General features: G+C 25.8%; 2 protein-coding genes across 3 annotated transcripts; one reads left to right on the top strand and one right to left on the bottom strand.

Moving 5' to 3' along the window:
- The first annotated feature begins 3,562 nt into the window (after positions 1 to 3,562).
- Positions 3,563 to 9,988, top strand: LOC113550241 (thymidine phosphorylase-like). Its single transcript, XM_026951964.1, has 7 exons — positions 3,563 to 3,868; positions 5,941 to 6,213; positions 6,328 to 6,486; positions 6,563 to 6,681; positions 9,071 to 9,233; positions 9,310 to 9,531; positions 9,708 to 9,988. Exons 1-7 carry the CDS (start codon positions 3,754 to 3,756, stop codon positions 9,986 to 9,988), a joined length of 1,332 nt encoding a protein of 443 aa, XP_026807765.1. The 5' UTR covers positions 3,563 to 3,753.
- Positions 9,989 to 11,963: 1,975 nt separating this feature from the next.
- LOC113560906 lies at positions 11,964 to 25,594 on the bottom strand. Of its 2 annotated transcripts, XM_026967030.1 has the most exons (9): positions 25,364 to 25,594; positions 16,503 to 16,747; positions 14,848 to 15,137; positions 14,287 to 14,499; positions 13,921 to 14,229; positions 13,628 to 13,852; positions 13,201 to 13,530; positions 12,934 to 13,137; positions 11,964 to 12,753 (listed from the first exon to the last, which is right to left on the bottom strand). In XM_026967030.1, exons 2-9 carry the CDS (start codon positions 16,723 to 16,725, stop codon positions 12,559 to 12,561), a joined length of 1,989 nt encoding a protein of 662 aa, XP_026822831.1. In that variant the 5' UTR covers positions 16,726 to 16,747; positions 25,364 to 25,594; the 3' UTR covers positions 11,964 to 12,558. The 2 variants fall into 2 exon arrangements, with proteins under 2 accessions (XP_026822831.1, XP_026822832.1); XM_026967031.1 differs by lacking the exon at positions 25,364 to 25,594 and having other exon boundaries at positions 12,559 to 12,753; positions 13,921 to 14,214; positions 16,503 to 16,725.
- Positions 25,595 to 27,302: the final 1,708 nt, after the last annotated feature.

Here is a 27,302-nt window from a genome sequence, read left to right as displayed (position 1 = left end):
TGATTAGGTATATAAAATATTTTATATTTTCGGACTTTTTGTCCGACTATAAAAATTGAATCCGGACTTTTTGTCCAACTTTTATTAAAGCGGACTTTTCGTCCGCGATTCATTTCACGGATATAGATACTGTGGTATATACTGTTAATCTATTATATATTTACCCATCACAAGATGAAAATTGATTACGACTTAATAGTTGTATTAATGTCATTTTTAGTTACTTCCATATAATAACCATAGAGTAATTATTTTTATATAATATACTGATATGTAATATTTACTAAAAAAATATTTTTAAAACATAACTGTTATTAAAGTTTTGCGTATTTTATTTTATATCACAATGTGTGCAGTGATTATTGACTAGTAATATGTAGTTTTATAATAATTTATTTTTTTATACAAAAATTTACAATTTTTAGAATATGTTTTTAAATTTTATGATTTGTACAATGATTATTGTACACATCGCGAATTGTATAATGTACAATCTAGACATTTAGTCTAGTCAGTAGTAACTTTGTACAGCAAGTCAGCAACATTGTTCAATTCCGAACTTTATATGTAACACGCTGTAAACAATTATTACCAAAGCCTATTTGTCCTTTTGCTGTGTTTTTTTGCGGTGACCAATATTGTCCTATATTCATGGGTATATCGTTCATTACACCATTGATTATACTTACATAACAAGTTAAAATATTACATAGATATAGACTATATTATTATAGAAAGCATATTCAAGTAGGTAAGTAATTATTAAAATTTAAGTTAGTATAGTTACGATATATTATTTTAATGAAGTATTATAAAAATAGGCATATTTTTTCATCAATAATGGTTAAACGGTAACAACCGTGAACCCGGTACATTGAGCTTCTTTTAAAATTGAACAGGTGCAAATGCCTGCCTTGCCCACAAATTACGCTACTGTTTGACAAGATAAAATAATTTTTATAGTCTTGTGTATCTCTCTATGACCAGTATGACCACTCTATATCATTTCGTTGACAACCACTACACCATTCTGACATTCTGCTTGTTTGTGTCAAATCGTATTTAATGTATATCCAAGTCCACGAAATTAAGATTTAAGATTTCAGTAAAAAAAAATTTGTACTTAAGTGAATACAATAAATATACAATTAACAGTGATATAAAATTTGGTGAAGAATATATGTAGTATCTACGTTGCAAGCCCGGTTTAAGTGGTAGGCGACAATGACATAGGCACACGCTTAGGGCGGCATTTAAAATGTTAATATTATAAATAATTTTTATAAAGATTACATCACACAATATTAACACATGTGGTGTATAAACTATAAAGTAATAATAATAATTAATTATTTTATTATATTTTTCATTTGAACTTGTTAGAGCCCAACTTAAGAAATATGGGCCCAAGGAAATATAATTTTCGGCGATACATGACTGCGGACGGTTCTTATCGGGGCGACCTTTTTAATAACACGATTGCGAACGATTATAGTTCCTAGACTATACCGAAAGTTACACGATTGCGGACCCATGTTGCCAAATTTATAAATAATACTTCGATAATGTGGGAATGTGGAAATTCAAAGCTTATTAAATTTAGTAAGCAGTTTTAAGTCATTTTTGTTAATTACTGCAGTAATAGCTGCAACCTCGTTGTTATAGTGTCCTTTTATATAGTAATTTTATTAAACTATGGAAAACTGTCAAATTATTTTATCAGAACGAGGTAAAGAGTTAATTCTACACAAAACAGATAAATATCGATTTAGGCGACTGCGGAAATATGGAATTATAAAATGGTTATGTATAATTAATAAAGACTGTAGTAATGTAGTGCAAGTATTTTGATGACATCAGATAAAAAAATCGATCTGTGAATTTTTCGGTGAGCATATCTGCGCTGAGAACTCTGTACAAAAAAATCGAGTGACAGATATAAGGGAAAATTGTAAAAGAAAATGTGAAGAAGATTTTCTACTAAGCCGTTAAAAATAAAAACGAAACTATTAAATAATACAGTAACAGAGATAGTTAACGAAGACATAAAAACTGTGATGAAAACTATGTATGAAAAGAAACGAAAACATTACCCAACATTTACGAAATCATTAGATGAAGCTATTGATCGTCTAAAAAATTTGCATTAAGACGATTTTTTTCAATTTAAAGGTAATCAATTTGTCCATGTTCACGATGATAAAAATATTATTAGCTTAACAACTTTAGCAAATATTAATTTACTAACGGAGAGCACGGAGTTCTTTGTAGATGGGACGTTCGATTATGCACCTAGATTATTTTTACAATTATACACTATTCACTGTTACAAATATGAATTTTACGTACCACTCGTTTATTTCTTTTTGTCTGATAAATCAAAACAAACATATATTGAAATGTGGAGGTTTCTTTTGAAGACAAGTTTGAAACTTTCAAATCGTAGTTTTATCATCAAACAGTTACATTTGGATTCGAAATTGGAGCACATAAGGCAGTAAAAATATATTTCCCGATGCAATTATTGAAACTTGCAGATTTCATCTTGGCCAATCATGGTGGTGAAAGGTAATATATTTATACAATTAATAAAATCTTATCTGTTTTTAATTAATAAAACAATTTAATTAAATATAATTTATAATATAATATATAATCTTTCAGTAAAATGTTTGTATCTTTTTTATAAAACAGTACTAATAATAGTTTTATATTTAAAGATAAACTGAGATTCGCAATTGCGTGTAAGATATTATAATAATCAAAATAATGAACTCGGTCAATGGTTAAAGTTGTTTGGTTCACCGTTTATACCATGTCTGGAAGTTGAGGATACATTTGTGGAGCTTATGACAATATGTCCAAGTGCAATTGGATATATATTTTCGGACTACGTTTTATCAAATTACATGGAACCTGATGCTTTATTTCCACCAAATATTTGGGCGTCCAGACCAACGTTGAGCCCAAGTTATTTTAATAATAATATTTGACTGTAAGGTATATTAATTATAAAATTAATTAATTGACACACTCTTCTGTTTTCAAAAACCAAATTATTCGCGATGCACCTAATTTTATAAAAATTTTATAATAATTTATTTTATTCACTTCACGCACTATACAGTACCTATACCATATTATAGTACATATTGGTAGTCGGTATATTATTATTATGTCAGCATTTAAATTATAAAATTAATAAATAATCTTATCTAACTAATAACTATATATAACAAACGTATACCTATTTGTACTAAACATATGTGCATTACTGGGTAGAGCTTAATGTTTAAAATAAAAGTATATGTTATATGTATATTAAAAAAATAATTCAATTCAAATTGTTATTATTATATTTAAACGAAAACAAAATACGCATACCTAATATTTATGTAGATAACATTTTATATTATCAAATGTACAACAAACCTGTAGCTATATGAATATTAACTATCTCTTAAAATACAATACAAGAACAGATTATAAGTATGCATCGATATAGATATAACATATTTGTAATAATTTATGACCGTGATTAGTGTACATATTGGTGCCCATACCTACATACAATATATTATCATTAAATCCAATAAAAGATTAACCACACCAACCAATAGTGACGGTGCTTGATACAAACACGTACCTACTTACCTAATGCTATATAATATTATTTCAATAGTAGTTTAAATCGCGTGGGCTACTGCAAACGAACGTTATTTGATCAATTATAATATACATTAAAATTACGCGATGAGTATCGTAGCGATAATAAAAAAAAAATGCCAAAAAAAAGAATTGACCGACGATGAGATCAAATTTTTTGTAAAAAGTACAGTGGACGGATGTATAGATCAATGTCAAATCGGTAAAGTAAACTTATAACGTTTTTGAAAATATTTTTTTCATATAACTTTCAGGTCATTGTTAAACAACATTTAAAAAAAAATTATTTATTATTACTTTTTATCTATCATTTTTAAGATTTTTTTCGTTTTTGAATGTAAACGTATATTTTTAATTTTATATATTTTGGAGTAATTAAATGTATAATAGGGTATTTTTGTTCCACAATATTGAACATTATTTTATAATCGAGTTTTTATGATAAGTAAACCGTCTTTTTATTTATTTAATCGATTTACCTTAAATTTTAATTTATTCTTCTAATTGCCTTAATATTTTAAAAATAAATTTTGAAAATGAATTGCCAATAAAATTGTGATTATTCAAATTTATTTTTTGATTAAAAAATAAATATACATATAAAGTGAATTAATCTAAACTATATAATCAACTTTTCATATTAAACTGACAAATTGTAACTGTTTGTATAACTCGTTTAACTTCTATATAACTAAAAAAAAGTTACCCGCTTTATTTGCTTATTGATATCGGTAGGTTCTTAGTTGTTTTGTTTTTATTTTGAAAGCTTAGAAAAAACTAAGCAGTCAACAGTTACTTAATTGTATGTATATATCTATAGGATATTTTATTTGAAAATTAAATGACCCAAGATTTATTGATTTCTCATTATTCTCATTGCTTGATGTTTGGATCCGGTGTTTACTAGTTGCGATCAACTAACTAAAAGGTTACTTACTAATTGCGGTCACTGTTTGTGCTTTTATAACTCAATAGTGGGATAAAAGTACAAAAATAAATAAAAATTTCTTAAATATATTGTATTTTTATATTTCAAAAACAACAGTAATCGACTTCAGTTTAAGTTTAGTATTATAAATTTATAATTATCATATCGTCTTTTATGAAACAAACTACTGTGACGGTTGATAATCATTTAAGATTACTATACAGTATATTATATAGTATAAACTTACATAACATGGTATTTAATAGCTCTAAAGTCAACTACAATATAAAAGCAAGGAACTTGTACATACAAAAAACAAAAACAATCTCCAGATTGGACTACTTAAAAATCGTGGGCTTCAAATTTCAAATTAAATTTTTTTAGGTATACTCATTATAATATTATATTAATTAATACTAATATATAATTTTAATTCTAAATTTAACTCATTTTATTATCACTGTAAAAGCTCAGTCTTTGCTGTAACCGCAACTTAAATATTACCTTCAATTGCAGTGACCGCAACTGTTATATGTACTTAACTCAAAAATAATCCATGACCGCAACTAGTATGCAGCCTTTGGATCACCATTGTTGTTTTAAGGCAAAGGGATCAACTTAAATAAACCTTTTTTTTTTATGTATACTTACTAATACACATTTCCAATTTTGAGCTATAACATTTTGTGTCAGGGTTTTGACCAAAAAAATAAGGGTTATATAATTTATTAAAAAAATTAAAATACTTATTCACGACAGCAACAACCACATTTTTTTAAAACAACATATGTGGCTGTCGTGAATGAGAATTTAAATTTTTTTCAATAAATATACGTTTAATTTAAAAAAAAAAATATAATTATAATACAATTTAACTCATATACAATTAAAAATTTAAAATAATAATTAAAGTAAAATGTTAAAGTTCTAGAGTAGATATTACCAAACAGCTAGTCCGTAATCGTGACTATACAATTATGTGTCACACATTTTTTTCTAATTTAACACTAGATATACGCCCGAGTTGGTGTTACAAATTATGTTACATGATCCCATTATTTTACACCCGATTTCATAGTACCTAGTAGTTTTTTTATTTATCATCAAAACTTGTTAAGTTATAAAATTATAAACATAAATGTTGATTTTGAAAAAAAAATTATCATGCAAACAATACGTAGGCCTATATAATATATCAAGTATGAATGTTATATAATAAGAGACTATTTATTTTCACTCTGCGCAATTGGTTAGTTGTAGGTGGTAACATTCCTAGATGAAAAAATGACTATAGGCCAACAATATGCAAAGATTATAAAATAATCATTAAGTATTTATTTGCGCAGGAGCGATGTTAATGGCCTTGTATTTAAACGGCTTGACTAATGCGGAAGTCTCTAATATGACAACGGCTATGGCGAATTCGGGCACAACACTTAAATTTAGATCGTCCGCAATTGTCGTGGACAAACACAGCACCGGAGGCGTTGGTGATAAAGTCTCGATACCGCTCGTACCTGCACTGAGCGCCGTGCAAGAAGATTTTATCATACCTATGGTGTCGGGCAGGGGACTCGAATTTACCGGTGGCACATTAGACAAGCTCGAGAGTATTCCTGGTTAGAACAGTAGCTTAAATATATTAACGATTATTATCATTGTTAATAATACCTATCAAATATTATATATATAATAATATATATTATAAATAATAATATATTACATCATTTTAGGATTTTCTGCGTTTAGTTTTGACGATCAACATCTGCTGGGCATAGCTAATAATTTCGGATGTTTTATCGTTGGTTCTGACGATTTATCCCCGGCCGATTCTGTTCTTTATAAAGCTCGAGATGTCACTGCCACGGTTGACAATGCTGGATTAATTATAGGTAAGTTATTTAGTACCTTTATTCAATATAAAATAAAAATTATTTGAATGATACATGTTTTTCCTCCTTTGACTAGCATCTATAATATCTAAAAAAGCAGCCGCTGGTATTAAATATTTAATACTTGATTTAAAAGTAGGAATATCAAGTTTTTTCCAGTCAATCGATGAAGCTAAAACCTTTGGAAAGCAATTTGTAAGTTATTTTAATAATTGTATCTACTCATTAATCGAATATATTTTAAATCAGAGAGAAACAACTTTTATTTTTAATAAACAAATAAAGCGAGCTACTATCAATGTCCAATGGTTAAGACAAAATAAAATATATGATATTTGTTAACATTGTAAAATAGTATACAATAATAATGGCTTATGTCGGTTTTAAATTTAACAATTAACTAATTAAATAAAATTCATATATAATAAAACCGAAAGAGAATCTTAATTTACTGTGAATATAGATGATCATTTATTATGTATAATTTATACTATTCATCTTGCAATATTTATTAAAGTACATTTATACAGGTTATATATTTAATAGTATGTTTAGTAATATAGTGTTTATCGTGATAGGTATTAATAACTGCTATATTTAAAGAGAATGGGAATTGGAAACGATGGTTTTATGTCTGTATGTCAAACAAATATACGATACTAAATGCATAATATACAGAAATTTAGACGTTTTAAAATATCATTTTCAATTTAATCATGTGTCAAGCATTTAAAAAACAGATTTGAATCTTTGTCGTGAAGTCTACTCGAGATAAATTTTTCCGCATTTTCGATTTTTTTTAGCTTATAAAAAAAAATGTAATGAAAAATGTTCCTTTAACTAATTTTTTTTTATTAGCAATCTGTAACAATTATTGAACAAAAAGCTTAATTGATACAATATTTACACATCACAAGAAACACAGAGTGAAAATATTTCCCACTGAAGGTACATCGTCAAGAAATAGTTATAACTAACTTATATGCGTTTATATTTACATTTTTTTTTATAAAATAACTTATGTATTATGTATTTGATATTCATATCAGCAGGCCATGACAACACTGCTTTTTTAGTCTCTTTTGAGGATTACCAAAATATAGTTATGGATGCGAGTTAAGAAATAAGTGGACTGGGGTGACGGTTTAATCGATTATTGAAGTTCCTGTAATGTAGTATAACTAATTCAGTGACTGTAGAAATTTTTAAATTGGAGTGGTGGGATTTATTGGAGACGTAGAATAGAGCTTTTTGTAGTACGAAGGATGTTTGGTTGGATCCTTTGGGTACGGTTGGTATTATACATTTTTACTGTACCCCATGGCTGGATGACATATGTCCAGATGGATCTAAGCAATAATTTGATTGGTAGTTTTATATTTTTAAAAGTTAGCAAGGAACGAAAGAGGCGTATGCAATTATTTAGAGATTGAACTTTGTTTTTAATATGTATAAGGTAGCCAGGTAAGACGGCGGTCGATGTGAATACCAAGATATAGTAAACATTTGGCTATTGCCTATAGGTATGATTGCCTGTTAAGAGTCAGTGCCTGGCATATATTCTGTTGGAGAGTGAAGGTACAGTGAATTGTGGATGAACTTTTTCTTGTTAATTTTAAGTCACCATTATTTATATTAGGTTTTGAAAAAATTGAAAAAATTTACATGATTTTGAAATAATGAAAAATTAAGTTTTAATTTTTATTTATAATTGTATTCATTTTGGTGTAGCACTAAAGGTAAAATCAAAAATAAAGTCAATTTCAAATAAATTGTTATTTATGGAAAAGGTTAAGGATACTTATACAGCAGTCGCTGTATAATAATGTGTTATTTACTATAAAGACATATTACTATTGACAAAACTGTATAATAGGCTTAAGGTAAAATAAATTTTAATTTTGTTCATAAAATTAATTTCAATTAATTAAAGAATTTACTATATTATTGATTGAAGCCATTTTAATATCATTATAACATGTCTTTTGAATGTTCGTCAATAGCCTGTTTGACATTTTTAAAAAGCTTTTTTGTTACACTTATAATATTATTGTCTATTAATGATGTTTGGGGGGGGGGGATTAGTGACATAATGTGTTACTATATAACACATATTACAAATTATTACACATAAATACGAAAAATAATGTAAAATTTTTTTTCTATCAAAATTATATATATATTTATGATTCCATATTTTTCCTAACAACAAGAATGATCATTAAAATATATTTTTATTGATTAATTCAATCGCTATGTTGAAAACGTCAAAAAAAACATAATAAGTATATTCCTATAAGCACTGCGCGTGTAAGGTACTGAGACGACACATTAAGCAAATCACCAATTCCAATCCCATTTATAGAAATTAGCAAGATATAATATAGGTATTATGGTTATTTGGAAGGGAGAAGTAAATAATGACCAATGTGTACTTATATTATTAAATTCAATTTTATACTTTCTCCATTTGTATATGTTTCTTAGGAAAAAAATATTGACGTTATAGGACATAAAATATCTTAATTTTAAATATTATGTGTCATACTTTACATAATATGACGTAATTTATGTAATTTTTTAGGTTCTAGTGGCTAAATTGTTGGGTATTGAATGTAGAGTATTGATGACTAGAATGTCAGCTCCAATTGGTAATTATGTTGGTAATTCTTTAGAAATATTAGAATCCATAAATTGTTTAAAGGGAAAAGGGCCAAGTGATTTACAAACTCTCATTGAACTAATCGGTATTTATACATTTTTTATTAGCATATCTAATACTAATGGATTATATAATTGTTATTACTACACTTAATTTAATAGGTGGACATCTATTAGAAATGACTCATAAAGTAAGTTCGGTGAATGAAGGTCGTAAGCGGATGGCCGACTCGTTAACTAACGGAACAGCTTTAGAAAAGTTTAAACAAATGTTAATCGAATTGAAAGTCAATGAATGGATAGCAAATGAGTTATGCTATGGTAATACAACTGCCGTTTTACCAATGGCCAAATACGAAATCGAAATAAAGCCTTTAACTTCAGGTAAATACAATGAAATGTTATAAATTTTCTAATAAATTTGTATTGATACGAGCGATGAGACCGATGAGTCTACTTGTGTATTTATTTAAAAACTGTTTTGAATACGAAACTAGTAGGCTCAAAAACATTTTCCAGTTTAAAATTATAATATATCTACTTTTTATGTACCGTTATAGGTTACGTGAACGACATAAATGGTATGACTATTGCTAATGTTTGTAACAAATTGGGTGCCGGAAGACAATTTTCTAATCAAACAATCGATCCAGCAGTTGGTATTCGTTTACTTGTAAAAAAAGGCAGTCATGTGGAAATTGATACTGTTTGTATGGTTTTGTATCACAATGAGACTGATTTAAATGAATCATATCTACTTTTATTACAACAATCGATTGAATTGGTGGATGAAATTGTAGAACCAGAAGATATTTTGCTAGGAGTTATTAATTGTAATTAATAGTTGTCGTGATAATTTTAATTTAAAATTTTGTTTAAGACCTAATAAATTATACTATAATACTTTATACTATTATATTTATACTATTTTTACGTTTGATTTAAATAATATGAATTATTATTATAAATTTTGTTTATACTTTTTAATAAGTTACCAATAAACAATTGATAACGCTGCTGAAATATTAAGCTATTAAATATCCTATCATTGAGGCGCGTTCTCTCGCTGGGCAGATATTAAAGATACACATATCTTTAATATTTTTAAACAAATAAAAATTATGACCATTTATGCAAACCATGTAAATTGCAGGTATTTAGTTTTCAAGCTATTTGATCTAGTGAAATTTTTTTAAACATTTTTATCGAAATAAAACTAAATAAAATCAATAATTTCAAAATATATCTACAAATAGCCTAATTATTTTGAAAATAATCTAAGGTTATTTATATTTGAGTTATTTAAAACAGCAAAATAAATTTTGTTGCGTAAAATATCCCACTTTTCCTTGGTTTTTATACGTTATTTTTAAAAGTACTAGGAATATTTTAGCCTTAATCCCCCAAAGCGGTCGAAACTCCAATTAGATCTAATTTTCAACCAAAAATCCTTCCTTCCTCAATGTTGAAAATTGTAGCTTTTTTACTAGTCTAAAAATTAATGACAGACAAAAAAAAACACATCATTGTAAAATCAATACATCCATCGCTCCGCACAGAGTTTAATACCAATAATCTGTATAATATGTACCATTATTGTATACTAACACTGGGTTAAAATAAATTAGCCTATTTTCATAGAGATTTAGATACCAAAAGTAAAATATAAATATAAATAAAAATAAAAAGCGAATAAATAGGGTTACAATTATAGCGAATTATTCTCTAAATATTTAGAAAGTTATTGAATAGGTAATTGAATAACAAAATAACAAATTTACAATCTATAATATATGAGATATTGGCTAGTATGCGGTCTATCTTAATTTTGCTCTAATCATTAATTTTATTGACATTCTAGTCATTAAATAACTAGTTTAAAATAGCATGAACTGATATTATAAATTTATAATTTTAAGTTTGGATGTTTAATAAATATGCAAATTGCAATAAAACATGGTTGCATTATAAGCAATTTTATTAATTTATTTATGGACAAATCACATTGGTACCAAGAAGTTTATTTAGATAGATAATATAATATTTTATATAACAGAAAATATACATGTATTAATTTTTTCAAAAGTATAATATAGTCATTAGATTCATATCTATAACAAAGACATATAGGTAATTTAAATTTATTTAAATATTTAACAACTGTAAAATATAATTATAAAAAAAAAAAACATTTTTATACCTATTGCATTGTTTGTCCGTGGAGGGACCTTATGGCTTATAATATATATTATATTATATTTAACATAATATCACATTTTTCCTACATTTTTCTTAACGCAGTAAGTAATAAGCGCTTATAAATTACTACAATTATATAACAATTAACATGTTATTACAGAGGTATATTAATACTATATAGGTCCGTTTATACTACCTACCTACATTAAATATTTAATAGATATTGATCCCCAATTTTTAGACTTTGACTAGTTGATTTTTACATTTCAAGTGTTGTTTAAAACACCATGCACTACGTGTGCAAATTTAATTTATATGAAACAAATAATAATGTAAACTAATTAATAACAAGATTGAATCTTACATATAAATAGGTACCTATAATACACATAGTTAATATATATACGTACCTATAGTGAATGATTATCTCGAAGACTCCTCAAAAATGAGCAGTTAATTAAGTTAATATATTATAATCTAATAGGAAACATTAGATACCAAAACAATATATTTCAAAATTTAAAATATTAAATTTGTTTTCAATTTAATATATAATACCTAATATATATATATAAGAGACCTAATTTAAATAGAAACATTACAAAAAGCAAACCATAAGTATAATATATTATCAAAGTACCCTTATACAATGAATTATGTATTCTATTTTTTATTTTAAAATTAAATTAGATAAAAGTTTTTAAATAAAATTTAACTATTGGTGTTAAATAACAATAATTCAAGATCTGAGCATTTTCGTTTGATTGGTTTTAATATCCTACTTAGTACATAGTGGAAGTCATAAAATTTAAATTTTTTGAAAATAATTTATATAATTGTATTTCGTGCACTAATAAGATAGCATATAATTAATGCAATTATTGCAATTTTAAACCTACTGAAAAGAATCTAAATTTTATGTGCACAATTACAAATTTAATGAAATTATACCAACAGTTTTCGAGGAATTCGTGCCATCAAATTACACATACTTTTATTAGTTGACAATACGCTATTAAATGATTTGCATTATTCATAGAAATACGTCAAAAATGTTTTACAGAATAATGGTAAAAACTCAAAAGTAAATTAGATAAGTCTTTTAAAGAGTTAGCCCTTCAATTTAAGAAAAAATATCTGAGCTAAGGAAGCACAGACTAAAAGATGTTTAATCTTATTACACATAGAATAATTCAAAATTTGAAACACCATTTAGATCTGAGTGAGCAGTTGTTCCCTAGGTAATTTAGATAATCCTAAAAAATTGTCTTTAGCATAAACAGTACTCCTACAAATATGTATTTTAGGACGGTAATCTTGAGCAGATTGTGCGACAAATATATTAGTTGCTTCTTGTAATTTTCTTGTAGGTTGTACTGCTTTAATTTCTTCTTTTTCACAACTTAACTAAATTAAAAGAAAAAACATAATTTTGTTAGCCAATTATATTCTATTGAAGCATAATTATTACGGTTTCTAAATCTCAGTGTTCTATGTCCTATACACTATACATATTATATTTAATATTCATATCATGTAATACTTATGCATATATTTATTTTTATTAATAATAATGTATAATAATACCTTGGACTTAAAGGGATTTGAACATCCCAACATTTTTTGTAAAATATGTCTTTTATTTTTGTGTTTTCTTTTACGTAGTTCTCGAAGTAAAACCGAGTACTCGCCTTTTAACTGATTTACATGTCTTATTCCGTCATCGTTATAGACACCTAGTTCATTAGCCATTTGTAGTTGTAACTGAATATCTTTCATTTTCTCTATAAGCTAATATACATACATATTATTCTTAACTGCAATACCTAAGTGTATTATTATTTCAACATTTACCCCTTCAATATCTATTGACGATAAATCTTTAAAATGATTTGATATTAAAAAATTGCTCTTTAAATCCTTTGGTATTCTTCTGTATCTCAATAGCTCGTACATCTGGTCAATTTGACGTTTTATGTTGAGCAATAAAGTTTCACCAAACCCTTCACCAATCGCACTGTCTGCACTAACACTAATAAATATATCATCGGTGTATGTAAATACTGAAACTGAAACACCAATAGTCTGTTGAGACGGCAATACAGAGTAAACTGTTTTTAATGGAGATCCTTTGATTATAATTCTTGACCTTGGACCAGATATCCAACTAAACTGTAAGCAGGCCTTAAAAAAATAATGTATAGGTTTTAAATGTGTATATTTATATAGCACATTACACATTCATATATAGCATTGCTATAGTTTAGTATTATATTTTTACCAAATTGTCTGTGAGTCCAGATAACAATGTTCTGGTCCCCGAAGAATGAAGTGGCATTAATAAAGAAACTATTGCTGGCAATAAAGCTTGATCCGATCGATACATATTTTGCATTGCTTTCTTAGTAAACCACAATCTTGGTATGGCACCTTCAATGCCTATTGGTAAACGAATAAGAACCGGTGATGAGTGATCAGTGTTCCCTGTTTGCACAGGGTAAACAATCTATAAAGGAAAAATATAATTAGTTTTAAATATTAAATTAATATGTTTAATTGAAAATACTGTAATACATTCATGTTTCCTAATTGCTGTAGTCCAATAACTTTCATCATGACATGCAATGATCCGGCAATAGCTGACAAAACCACATAGCTGTTTGGAGTTTTAGTCACTTGATTAATTCGGTTTACTTTGGATAGAGTACCTTGAAAACAAGACCAACTTATGTTATAATTTAACGATAGTGGATCTGGAGTCACTATATTTTCATCATTAATTGGGGTAATCATTTTCCATAATATTTCTGCAGGTCCAGTCATTATTGTTCTTGCTACACTTGTCCAATATCGAATTTTTGTTGGATTCTGGAATACCATTACCTATATTTTAATCACCGTTGTCGCATTATTAAAGTAATAGGTACATTAAATTTTTACTTCTGAAGTATGGTAGTATGGTTTTGTATCTGACAAGCAAGTGCACAGTAATTTAGCTAAAGATATCCAATCTGCTAAACACCGGTGAGCAAGAAATACCATCACTGCATCCCGTTTTCCCGGCATTACTTCATCACGTTGAGACAATAAATGCAATTCCCAGGGTGGTTTGTCTATTGATAAACCTCCAGAAACTAATTCTCCTATATATCTCTAAAAATTAAGTATAAAAAATATTAATAAATTTTACACATAATACATAGAACATTTTTTTAACTTAAAAAAGATCATTATTGTCCAGGAAATATTTAATTTATTTATTTTAGTTATGCTTTTTTAAAATACTTTCGAAAACCAATCATAGGTAAACTGTAACTAATAAGTAATAATTATATTATAGTTACAGTTATTAATTAATTAATTATAATTAACTGCAAAAATCGTGTACCGTAGCTCAAAAACAAAATTGTACAACGAAAAACGATAGTTGATAAGTATTATAATGACCTAGCTACGTGTAATGATTAACATTTTAATATAAAATATTAAAATATATATTACTTGAAGTTCGTGTTTTTCCATTGTGTTTTCACACGATTTGAACACATGTTGGTTAATATCGAATGAATTACGGTCAGACATCCAACAATATGAATTCCCAAATAGATTTGTCAAGACTACCGGTTTTTCAGTTAATCGTGGGCACTGTGGTAATACTTTTTTAATGATGAGCTGTTGTAAAAATTGTAATTCCATTTCGTTGTCAAGAATGAAAATTGTGAACACGGTAGAATGACGCCAAGAACCACCCAACCAACGTATTTCGTTGTTGGTCATTACGTTTCCTAAAACTGTTAATAAGAAATTACACATTTTCTAGTTAAAAAAACGTAATTTTATAGATATACATTAGCTTTGTGGCTCTGTAATAATAATAAATATAAATTTATTACAATTTACAGATCAACTAATTTCAATATATACATCATGCAATTACAATGAAGGCATAATTATCTATAATAATTGTTAAATCTGATTAATTTTACAGTGTGTGTTTTTATGATTTGTCATCATTTTTAAAAGCAGTGAAAATTCTCAGAGCTTTTTAAAATAATGGGTAGACCAAAAAATAATAAAGAAAACAGAAATTTTTACGAAAACTCAGTTTTTGACAAAATTGATTTGTTTTTTTTTTATATAACTTTAAAACAAATAACTGTAGATACTTGAAAATTTCACAGTATCTTGCATATTTTTCTTTATACATAATACAATTTTCAAAATATTTCAATTCTTTTGGGCTTTCATTTATTTAATTTTATTTCTATAAATGTTGATAAAAATATTTTCACCTGATCAAAATCCATAAAAATTCAATATAAAATCATCAAAAATTTAAAAATTGTTTTGAAATTTAAAAATCATATTATGCTTAATTTTTTTTAGCTGAGCCATGAAAATTTAATAAAAAGTTCCCCATAAGTAGTTCATATTGAAATCGAAAAATCTTAAAAAATATATATAAGTAGTATTCTTTATAAACATTTAAGTTCTGATTTGGACGAAATTATATATTTAAACTATGAATAATGATATTTATTATTTTATTATATTTCAATAAACACATTGTTACTGTAGACATTAAACGTTAATTATATTTTATATACTTACAAAATAATGATATTTTCAAATACAAAATGGAAAAAATTAATGCAATCTACTGAATTAGTATTAGTAAAATAAATAGTTTTATATTTTTCGTTTAATAGAAATATTAAAAAAAAAAATTATAATAATAAAAAATATACTTAGTGATATAGACAGATAGATCATCTCCGCTCAGAATCGTTTTTATTACAATGATTATCATTGAATTCAAATTTAACACAGAGTATCTTAATTTTACTAAATTTAGGGTTAGAATAACCATAGGAAATAATGTACAATATTATATACATATATGGCCATAATTAATTTTTTATAAAAAGGTAGTTTCACATTATTTATTTTAAAGTATATATAATCAAAACAAAAATTGAAAAATTCTTAAAATTAAATAAAATATATTAAAATTTAAAAAAAAAGGCTAATACATGTAGTAGGTATTGTTATACTTGACTTGTTTTAAATTCATTATTGAAGTTATAAGTTATTAGTATTAGAGAGTTTATAATCTACTCGTATATTCTATATTCTATATTTATATAGGCACATACCTCCTAGACAAGCAATTCTATGAGCCAAAGACACGATCCATTTGAACACAAGAGTGATTGGTATGATAAGGAATAATAATACAACTATCGGAAAGCTGATAGTGAAATTGATAGTTTTCATAAAACTTGCAGTAATCAGTCTCCATACTTTAGAATATCTTTTAAACGATATTCTTATAGGACTTTGTTTCGGTCTACTACCGCGTCGTAATTGATAGTACATGGGGGTGGTAAATGAAACTTCCCTGAAAATTATAATATAAATGGAATAATATTAATAATAAATAAATAATGAAGAAAACCCACACACAAAAAATAAGATTAGTTAAATAATTTCAATGTATTTTATTATTTATTTGTGCATAGAATATTGCTTTGTTACAAATAATAATATTATACTATTTTGTTATTGTGCGCTAATAACTATGTAAGTATATACATTGCACTTTAAACAACATATAGTGATGAGTTATAGTAAAGTTTATAATATTTATTATAGATACTAGTGATATTACATATAATTTTTGTAAAGATCACTTAAGACTTAAGTTAAACCTTGATACACTGCTACGTTGGTTTGTGTGTGTGCATGTGCGTGTAAGCGCGAATCGTAAATTAAATTAAATTTAAACTTTTATACTTTTACTGATCACATTTATTTTAAATTTTAATCATGTTTGCACGAATATAATTCAATATCAATTTGAGTAAAATCATATTTATACTCACAAACTTTTAGTACTTGCATTAATATGATACATACATGATATATGTACCCGTGCCCTTAGACACACTATACCTGTATCACAAAATCTTAGGTTTAAAATTTTGACTTAAAATGCAAATGTATGTATTTTGTTGTGTACTTGTGTATCACGTGAATACATAAATTAAATACAAATTAAACCTCTCTCGAGATTACACAAACCTCACTTTTTTTATACTTTCTACTTTTTGTTCTATGGATGATCAAAAAACAATAATTTTCTTATTTGATTTGATAGGTATAACTTTAAATATAAATAAATTATAACAATATACAAAATATTTATGTATAAATTCAATTATTTTCTCAAATTATTATTAAATTCAAAGCTATGAACATATTATATTTATATTACAATAAATTACATTTACTTAGTTTTTGTTATAAATTGTTTAATTTAAAGTTCTAAAAATTTTCTATTTAATCAAGAATAAGTCGAATCATGGGCATATCTGACAACCAATCAATTTGGACTTAGGGAAAAAACATGCAAATGCATAAAAATCCTGGCCCTACTTATATACAATCCATGCAATTATCACTATAAAATTTATAAATGTTATAAATACCTAGGTATAAATGTATATTTCAATAATATCACTATCAAAACACAGTAAAAAGATAAATTTAATTAAATGTTTTACGTGTTAATTTTTTACAATGTTATTTCTTAAGAACTATTTTTATGAATTGAATAAATATTCTACTTACATACAATAAAAAAGAATTACATAGAAATATTAAATATCTTATACATAGAATTGATTGTTATCAATAAACGTATATTCATACGGCTATAATAGCATAACTAAACATCACTTTACATATAATAAGAAACCCTTCGGAAGGTGAAAAGTTGACGTTGTCAGGTAGCTTTTAATATTTACTATAGTCAATAATGTAATATTGAAAATTATCATATTTTACGTTAGTATAATGGTAGATATATATATATTATAATTATTATATCATAATTATTTGCAAATACATTACTATAGTGTTTAAGCTATAAGTGGATATACACATGCAATACTATACGAATTAATTATAGTACACTTTTATAAATATTAAAGCATACTCATAATAGGTATGACAAATTAACGTTGAAGTTCTATAGGTAGTACCTAACACATTATAAAAAATGGATTAGTGTTATTTTTTTTTTTTTAGGTATTTACTTATAAGTTATAAAAAAATTGTTTTAGTAACTTATTATTATCATAAAAGATAGGTAGGTAATTTTAAATTATAACAAGTGGTCTATGATACGAACTACTATATACCGTTTATAAAATAATTTTTGATAACTAAAAGCTGTTTGAAAGTGTATTGTAGTATTTAATTCTAAGTTGTAACCAATGTGAGTAGTATTTAATATGGAAGTATTGACAAATAATCTATTATTTATAACTAAAGCATTTATTTTAAAGTTTAGATATGGGACGAATTATTACTATCGCGGTATAAATATACCATTCCCCTCATCCTTTGCAAAATGCAGTTACACTAATTCTCTATTCTTATAAATAAATATATATATTATTATTTTTCTCTTTATTGCTTATAAATTCAATATTCTCTATAAAATATAAATAAATCAAAACAATAACAAGAAAATATTTTGCTTCAATTTATAAAATAAAATGTATTAATGTATTATATGTACCATATAAAAAGTAGCTATGAAATAAAACAACTAAATGTAGATTTAATAAAACTATTTAAGTGTACCTACTACGTAAGTACTACTTTCAAATAATACATACATATCTACAATAGAAACCTGGTAATATTATATGATTGTCCTCCGTGTAACGATTTACAACCTGTCTATAGATTAGGAAGATTGGGTTATTGATGTCTGCATTAATTAATTAATAATTTTAAATAAAATTAAAAAAGTTTCACAGTTTACTTTATAAATATAATATTGTAAGTGCCTATACGGCATATTTATATAATCATATACACAATGAGATAAATTAATGATACAAAATATAAGACAAAATAGTTTCTATATAGTTCTATAACGATTGGCAGGTTAAGCTGAATACAATTATTACAGAATACAATCAAGTAGTAATTTATCAAAAACATTTTTGTTTTATCTAAAACCGTGTTAATTACTAGTGTTACGAATAAGTAATAATTTAAATAATTGCTTTACGACCTACATAATATACCTACAACATCATGGTGTTTTGTTGTATTGAATTAATATTACATTAATTTACGTTTTATTGATTTAGACTTCGGTCGAAATATTAGATTAAAAATATATTTGCATTTCATATTATTGTGTTCCGATTCATGAACCACGATAATATTATGTTTATAAATAGCTTAAAAATAATGCCTACCGAAATTTATTAAATATAAAAACTTTGCGACGCCCGCGATTTTATTATCCAATAAGCGACCCATAATATACTTTATATATACGTTCTAAACAAACTTAAAGGTTTTTGATTAAAATAATAAAATGACAGCAATATATTGTTGCAGCATAGGTACCGTAAAAATACTAAAAATGTTTAAAAAATATTTTATCAAGCTGCGTTACTAAATTGTTTTTATTCAATACGGTTAATAAATCCATTCAAATCGTCATATTAGTATTATATTAATTTACTCGTTATCAAATCTATTGTTTTGTTGTCGAATATAATTTATTATAATTTATGTTTCAATTTAATATTGATTATAATTGTTACTATAGTGTACCGTGTACCTGCTATAGTTTGAAATGTTTGAATAACTACGGAAATGTCAGAATTAATATTAACGATCAACGCGAGATTTATGTTCAGTATAAACAAACATTTCAACTATAAGTACCTATATAATAATATAATAAACTTTCAAGTATCATGATATGGCCATATTTATATCGGTACATAATAAGAATATTATGTAGGTTAAGTCAGGTATGTAAATACGATATTACTGTAATACAATATAATGAATATTGAAATATTGTGCCGGGGTTGTCGACGGGTGATACACACTGATACTGCGTGACCTATAAAATCTATGCTGCAGAAGGGGGTGGCTTTTTCGCAGAACTGCGTTCAAGGCAACCCCCGGTCAGCAGCCGATCGTTCTTCCCGCAGTCCCGCGAGCTATTTCATAATAATATTTTTTTAATGCGCCCGGGACAACAATACTTTAGGGACCGTATTATTAGGGACATACGCACAAACTATCACGACATTCATTATGTATTTTAATTAAAAAAAATATTTTATTTTATCATTACTAATATGCTGCACATAATGTTTTATAAATTACATACGTCGTATTTCTGTACCTAAATGATCTACAAGGTGACACGTGACACGTCAAAATATCCCGCGTAAATATTAATGTAAACCTTTTTATACAAGTAAAAATTTACATAGATATTAATACAATACAATTACTATTAATATATTATGAATACAAAAAAAAAATAATAAAAAAATACCTACGTTTTTTTGTCAACAATTTAAGTATTTATTATAATATCAAGTTATCAAGTGTGCATTATTTTAAATATTTATTTTTATTAGTTTCATGGTATCTTCGATCAACACACATTCACTTTACATAAAGTGTGATTATTACTTGTAATCGCAACTTTTATAAAAAGGTTAACATTTTGAATTATTATTTACGCATGATATTTTGTCTTGGAATATGTTTGCGGGGATATTTTGTCGTGGAACTGACCTATGATGGTACATACTACATATAATATAATACATTGATATTAGTTATTAAATACTAATATTATTATTTCATTAAAGAATTAAAGCTTCAACAGCAAAGGTTATTAGCCTATAAGATTTTTACATAGTTATATTGTTAGTATTAAGATTAGGTGTTACATTTCAAGAATTTTTTACATTTTTTATTTTATTTACTATTTATTAATAAGGTCTGGGTGGACGTGTGGTACTTAGGAATTCGATTATTCTCGGGACTTGGTAATATTATTATTATACAGGGTAAATGCGTACATATAAATTAAAATAACTACTACTAGTGAAGTTGCTGATTACTACATATTATTATATAATCCTACGTATGCATTATTCAGATATTTTAAAGTATTTTCATTTATTGTTATGTCATCACACGCACTCAGAATGTGCACCCCTGTGTATACATACATACATGATTAAATATATATATTTTTTTAGTAGTTTATGTATTATTATTATATTCGTTAAAAAAATAACGATTACATTTTCGTAAAATTATTACCCCCTGCCAACAACAACAATGAACAATTTAATGTTGGATAAGATTTCTAAGAACAGCGATTCAGCGAATGTAGAATATTATTCGTAATCAAACAGTCAATAACCATCGTCGAGGACTCATGCAAAGTGTAAACATATTTAATATTTACAAACCAAATAACAGGGTATTTAATTTGGTATTTTGACTTATGACTGAAATATTTTACGGAGCATCGGTGCGCGAGATTAAATTTTCTACACTAAGACCTGTTAAAAAAAAATAGGTCGTGTTTTGTTTAACACTAACTCATACCATTTTGGAGTGAAACGAGTAAACGTTTTTTTTTTAAGTACTCAAATGTATTATAACATAATGATTTATGTAGGTACCTATAGTAATATAGTAATATTATATATACTGTAGTACAAATATAGTTTATCCGTAAACATATGGAATGGGTACGAATAAAACGTGGGATTTTTGTTACATAAATACGATACAATCAACGATACTGTATTATACATATAATTTGCTATATTTTGTATGAATGTATATAGTATGCTTTGGTATGTTGTACTAATATTATTTTTCGATAAAACATAGTACCGAGTTATTTTTCATACACATGCGCCACCGATAGCGTGCAATAGAGTAATTCGATAATCAAATGCATATATTGTGTCGCAAATTGAAACGCGTAATTTTCTCGATTTTTTTTTCGTTTTTTATCGATTAAACAAACATATTATCTGTGGCCTACAATACAAACAAGACAACTCTCGCGTACTACCAGAAATTTACAAAGTTTACAAAATGATAGTTATTTTAACTTTATTAATTTATTAAATTTTATAAATCACATTCACACACACACACACACACACACACACTATGTTATTTATGAGGAATTTTAATGTTTATTTTATAAGATTTCTATATAGCGGAGACTGGTGAGATTTAATAATCATTTAAGTAAAATATATTAAAACTGCACCATAGAATTTATATTCGTATAGGAAGTTTATTAACCCGTTATAAGGGTTCGTATAAATGCATAATATAAATCTTCTGTCGAGAAAAATAAAGATATAGGTTAAGTTATCATTAATCTTAATTATTTAGTACACCTATCAGTGTAGCATACGAGCGTTCATACGTAGGTGATTATACAGGCTATTTGGTAAGTAAAATCATTTATATGTTTTTATGTTTTTTTTAAAATATTTATTTGTTTAAGAAAAAATTTAAACGAGTAGTTTCTGAATTATTAATTTTGTGTACTATATATATAACTACAATCTACATACAATATTTAGTTTAGTAAACTTATTCGATATCACATTCAGATAATTTTTAAAAATATTATAAAATTCTATAATACATTAATATTATCTAAAATAGTATATATTAATTAGTAATTACTATAATTTTCAAATCAATACAGCTCTCACAGTCCTATAGATATAATCATATTATGATGGGCTTTATAGCTATTATACAGTTTAATAATTCTAAAATTATTTGTACAATTTTCAATTTATATATGTTAACATTTAAAAAAACTTCATCTGCTAAAAATATACAGAAAATAAGTGTAGTTTTAATTTGTAAAAATAATTTTATATCACCAAGGAGTATGAAAATACTAAATATTTTAAAATATGGTGTTTAATTGGACATAAACTTAATATTTCCATAAATTAGAATAATTTAAATAAATAAATTATATTAAAAGGAAAAATAGGGATACTTGATGAATTCCCCTATATGACAAACTTATTAATATATGTCACACTAATATAATACTTTTCTAATGACTAAAACTGATTTTAAAACTAATGTTTATAATTTGTAAATTTATTATTCGTTGTTCATACAATAAATATATATGTATATATATTTATATATAAAAGAAAGAGACTCGTATAATAGATTAGATACCGGTGAGAGGCAATGCTGAAACGAGATCAATATTACTGGGCCAGACGGCTGTGCATGACCCACAAAGGCAGTCCGTCGCTGCAGCAAGTTAATTAATACATAGCTTTTCCTAATGGATGTTTTATGTATATACATATTTTTTAAATCTTGATTTACTTTTTAACACTATTATTTATTATAAACAAATATGTGTGTGTGTGTGTGTGTGTGTGTGTGTGAGCAAATATTTTATGTATTTCTATATTATTATTATTTATTATCATCTAACGCAGTCGGCACAGATTTAAAAGCTTTTTCCTGTGTATATTGTATTGTATTGTAAATAAATACAAATGAAATGGAACTGATTTTATCATTTTTAAGTAGATAACTACTACTAATATGTAATATGTATATATCATAATATGTCATATATTACATACCTAATATATATTGTAGTAAAATTCACTCGAAACCCATAACTAGCAACTAGTAAATACTAAGTAGTAACTATAAACTATAATATTAATATGTATATAATTATACACACATTTATTAGAAACCCAATATATATATATATGTGTGTTTGCGTTTTACTGTGTGTTTAAGCGTAACATTGTAATGTATATAGGTTTTTATATATTTACTTATCTACATAAAAAAACTTAATTTATTTAAACGTTTCCAATTTTCAATGACAATAACCTAAAAACTTTGTATAATGGGTTTGAAAATGGTTCAATAAAATGTTAAATATATCATTATTTTAAGTTACATGAAATTTGATTGACGTAATAATGAAAACATAACTAGGTATTTAATAAACGTATAATACACACACATATAGGTATAATTTATATTACCATTAATTTGTATTATAATTATATTGTATCAAATATCTAACTAATAATAGGGTGGATAGTAAATGTATTTGTTTCATAAATATATAATATAGATTAACACATAAAATTTGACAATAGTATAGGTACCTATAAACAATATTATATCATGTTCTAAACATTACATGCGTAACATAATATTACAATAAATAAACGTGCATATATTTCAACAAGATGCCAATTAAATTTCTATTCTCAATAATTAGGTATATCTAATTATAGCGTTCTACACGATTACACGTGCGATGATCTGACCTTTAACGAATCAACCCAACACTGAAACACTATAGTAGTAATACATACATACATATATATATATTACATAATAAATCATAGCCTCGTCATATTAATTGTAGACTGTAAGGTATATTTGATCATATTATTCTAAAACTAAATTAAATATTTATGTTTATACTATACATATAGCAAACAAATAATAATTTATTAATATTTTTAGTAAAAAAAAGCACCTATACATCTAATATATAGCACGGTATAATATGTTGATATAACGGATTTCTAACAATAATATGCATTATTCAGTCGTATTCCTATTATACACAGACGTTTCCAATGATCGCATGAAGCTTGAGCGTTGTTACATTGATGATAAATACAAAATACTTATATACCTATTGTAAAAACTTCAAATTTACACTATACCTACTTACCTAATTATTAAAGTATATGAGTTAATACTATATATTATAGTCTAATCACAAGCAATACGATTATTATATAATACTCATCACACTCACGTAACCATGTAGGTATTTTTTAATGTAGGTAATTACTATGACTTGTCTAGAAAATATGACATATTTAAATTTAAAATCTTCCAGATACAATATATTTTATAATATTATATATTAATAATTAATAATGTGTATTGGTCCCGCGAAAACGTATAAGTACATACATAGTCCTACAAAATCGTAATTCAAGCTATATACATAAGCTACACAAGGTTAATTTAATATATACATGTATGAATAAATACTAGTATATAAGTGATTTAACTGAGGATGAAAAACGTGATGAGATTTTACCTGCATGTGTGTGCGGCGCACGCGAACAGCGCAGTTGAACTTTCGCGGTAGCCGACAACCGAACGCGTACTACTGACTCGGCGCGTTTGAACTTAAATTATGGCCTGTACACGCAACGCGCACAGCGTGTACCAAACGTGGCGACAAAACAAACAACGAAAAATCAGTTTGAGTCGTCTTCAAACTGGAAGTGCCGTCACTGCAGGATGAGTCCTATAGGATAGAATAGCTTTCGAGTTGTTTTAATATATTAAATAAATAAATATCATAATTTACAGTATTATTATACATGCGTATTATAGGTACAGAAGAAAATGTTCGAAAATTTAAAATTTCTAATAATAACTCAAAAAAGTTGAAATATTTAAAAAATTATATTATCTATAGAAAATGATTATATTATTATATATACATTTGGTGAAAATTTCCTTTATTGTTTATTAATTATTAATTTTATTAAAATACCCGATTTTCCTATTTTAAGACACTTTTTATATTATTAAGCACTAGAAAGACCAAAGTATACTAAATTAGTGAACTTTTAACTATTTATATAATTATCTATAAGTTTTAAAGTTCTCCAAACACAAGTAAAAAAAACGCAATTTGAATAAATGAATAATTATTATTATTAAAGAGTCATGCTAGAAAAATTATTGTATAAACCTATACGTGGTAATTCTCAATTGACGTAACAATAATAAATAATAATAAGTAATAACTACACATAATGCACATAATAATATACTACCGTTTACCACTGCGGTCTTTAACACATTCAAATCTGTGTCGTTAAACATATATTATTATATTATTTATATTATAGAAACATTAAATATTTATACATTTTTGCATAATATTATAATGTTCATACATCATCCTGCTTTTAGAATGATATATAATATATTAATATTTGATAACTTATACAGTACACTCCTATTAGTCATTATTCATTATATTAATTATTCAGTAATTAATTAAAATAGTTTGAAGTTAGCACAAATAAAAACACATTTGGAAAATTACTGATATGTATACAAACATAACATAAATTTTACTAATGGGAGATTGTGTCCGGGCCGATAAAGCAAAATTGCTAATAACACTGCTATTATACGTACATATTATTCAACGTATAGCGAATGTAGTAATGTAGGAAATTAACTTTATTTGTCGGTCAAAACTATTTATCGAGAAATTATTGTGCGCACCTACGATGTATTTTCATTCGTTCGTTCGAGGAAAAAAATTCATTTTGAAGTTAATGAATATTGAATATATTTTTAGTGCATAAACATATATTGAGATTTTTAAGTAAATATTAGCATCTAGAAGTCCTTAATCCTATACCTACTAATTATTAATCTTGTAAGTTATGAGTTATGGACATATTCATTAAATATTATTCATAATCATAAAAAACACTCATGACACTCTACAGTCTATATCCGTAGGACCGTAGGCTTCCTATCGTGTCTGTCCTCGGCTTACAAAAATACCACACGGTGCATATTATAGGAAATTTACGTTTAGCAGACCATAATGTCAGCTATTCGAGTGAATTAACCTGTAATAAAACTGAAAATTAAATGTTAATTAGGGAATCTTTACAATATTAAAATACTCATAAACCGCATTAAAATTTAAATATCAATAAAAATATACTTCATTCTGTAGATTATATATTTACCTTTAAATATAATAATAAGTCAATTCATTTTAATTAATGCTATTAACAACACAAAATTGGTTCTGCTAAATGGCCCAAATGCAAATTCACTTAATGTAGACACGGGTTAAAATGCTGTCATTAACTCATTAAAATAAGCCTATATTATTATTGATATTATACTATTGAATTTTGATTTTAATTATCTTTTACAGAAAGAATATTTTTACATAAGTAATATTTAGCTAATGCATCGAATTAATTGTTTAA

This window comes from Rhopalosiphum maidis, chromosome 4, assembly GCF_003676215.2.
Source record: "Rhopalosiphum maidis isolate BTI-1 chromosome 4, ASM367621v3, whole genome shotgun sequence".
In the NCBI taxonomy this organism is placed as follows: domain Eukaryota; kingdom Metazoa; phylum Arthropoda; class Insecta; order Hemiptera; family Aphididae; genus Rhopalosiphum; species Rhopalosiphum maidis.
This window is presented reverse-complemented; position numbering and strand designations above follow the sequence as displayed.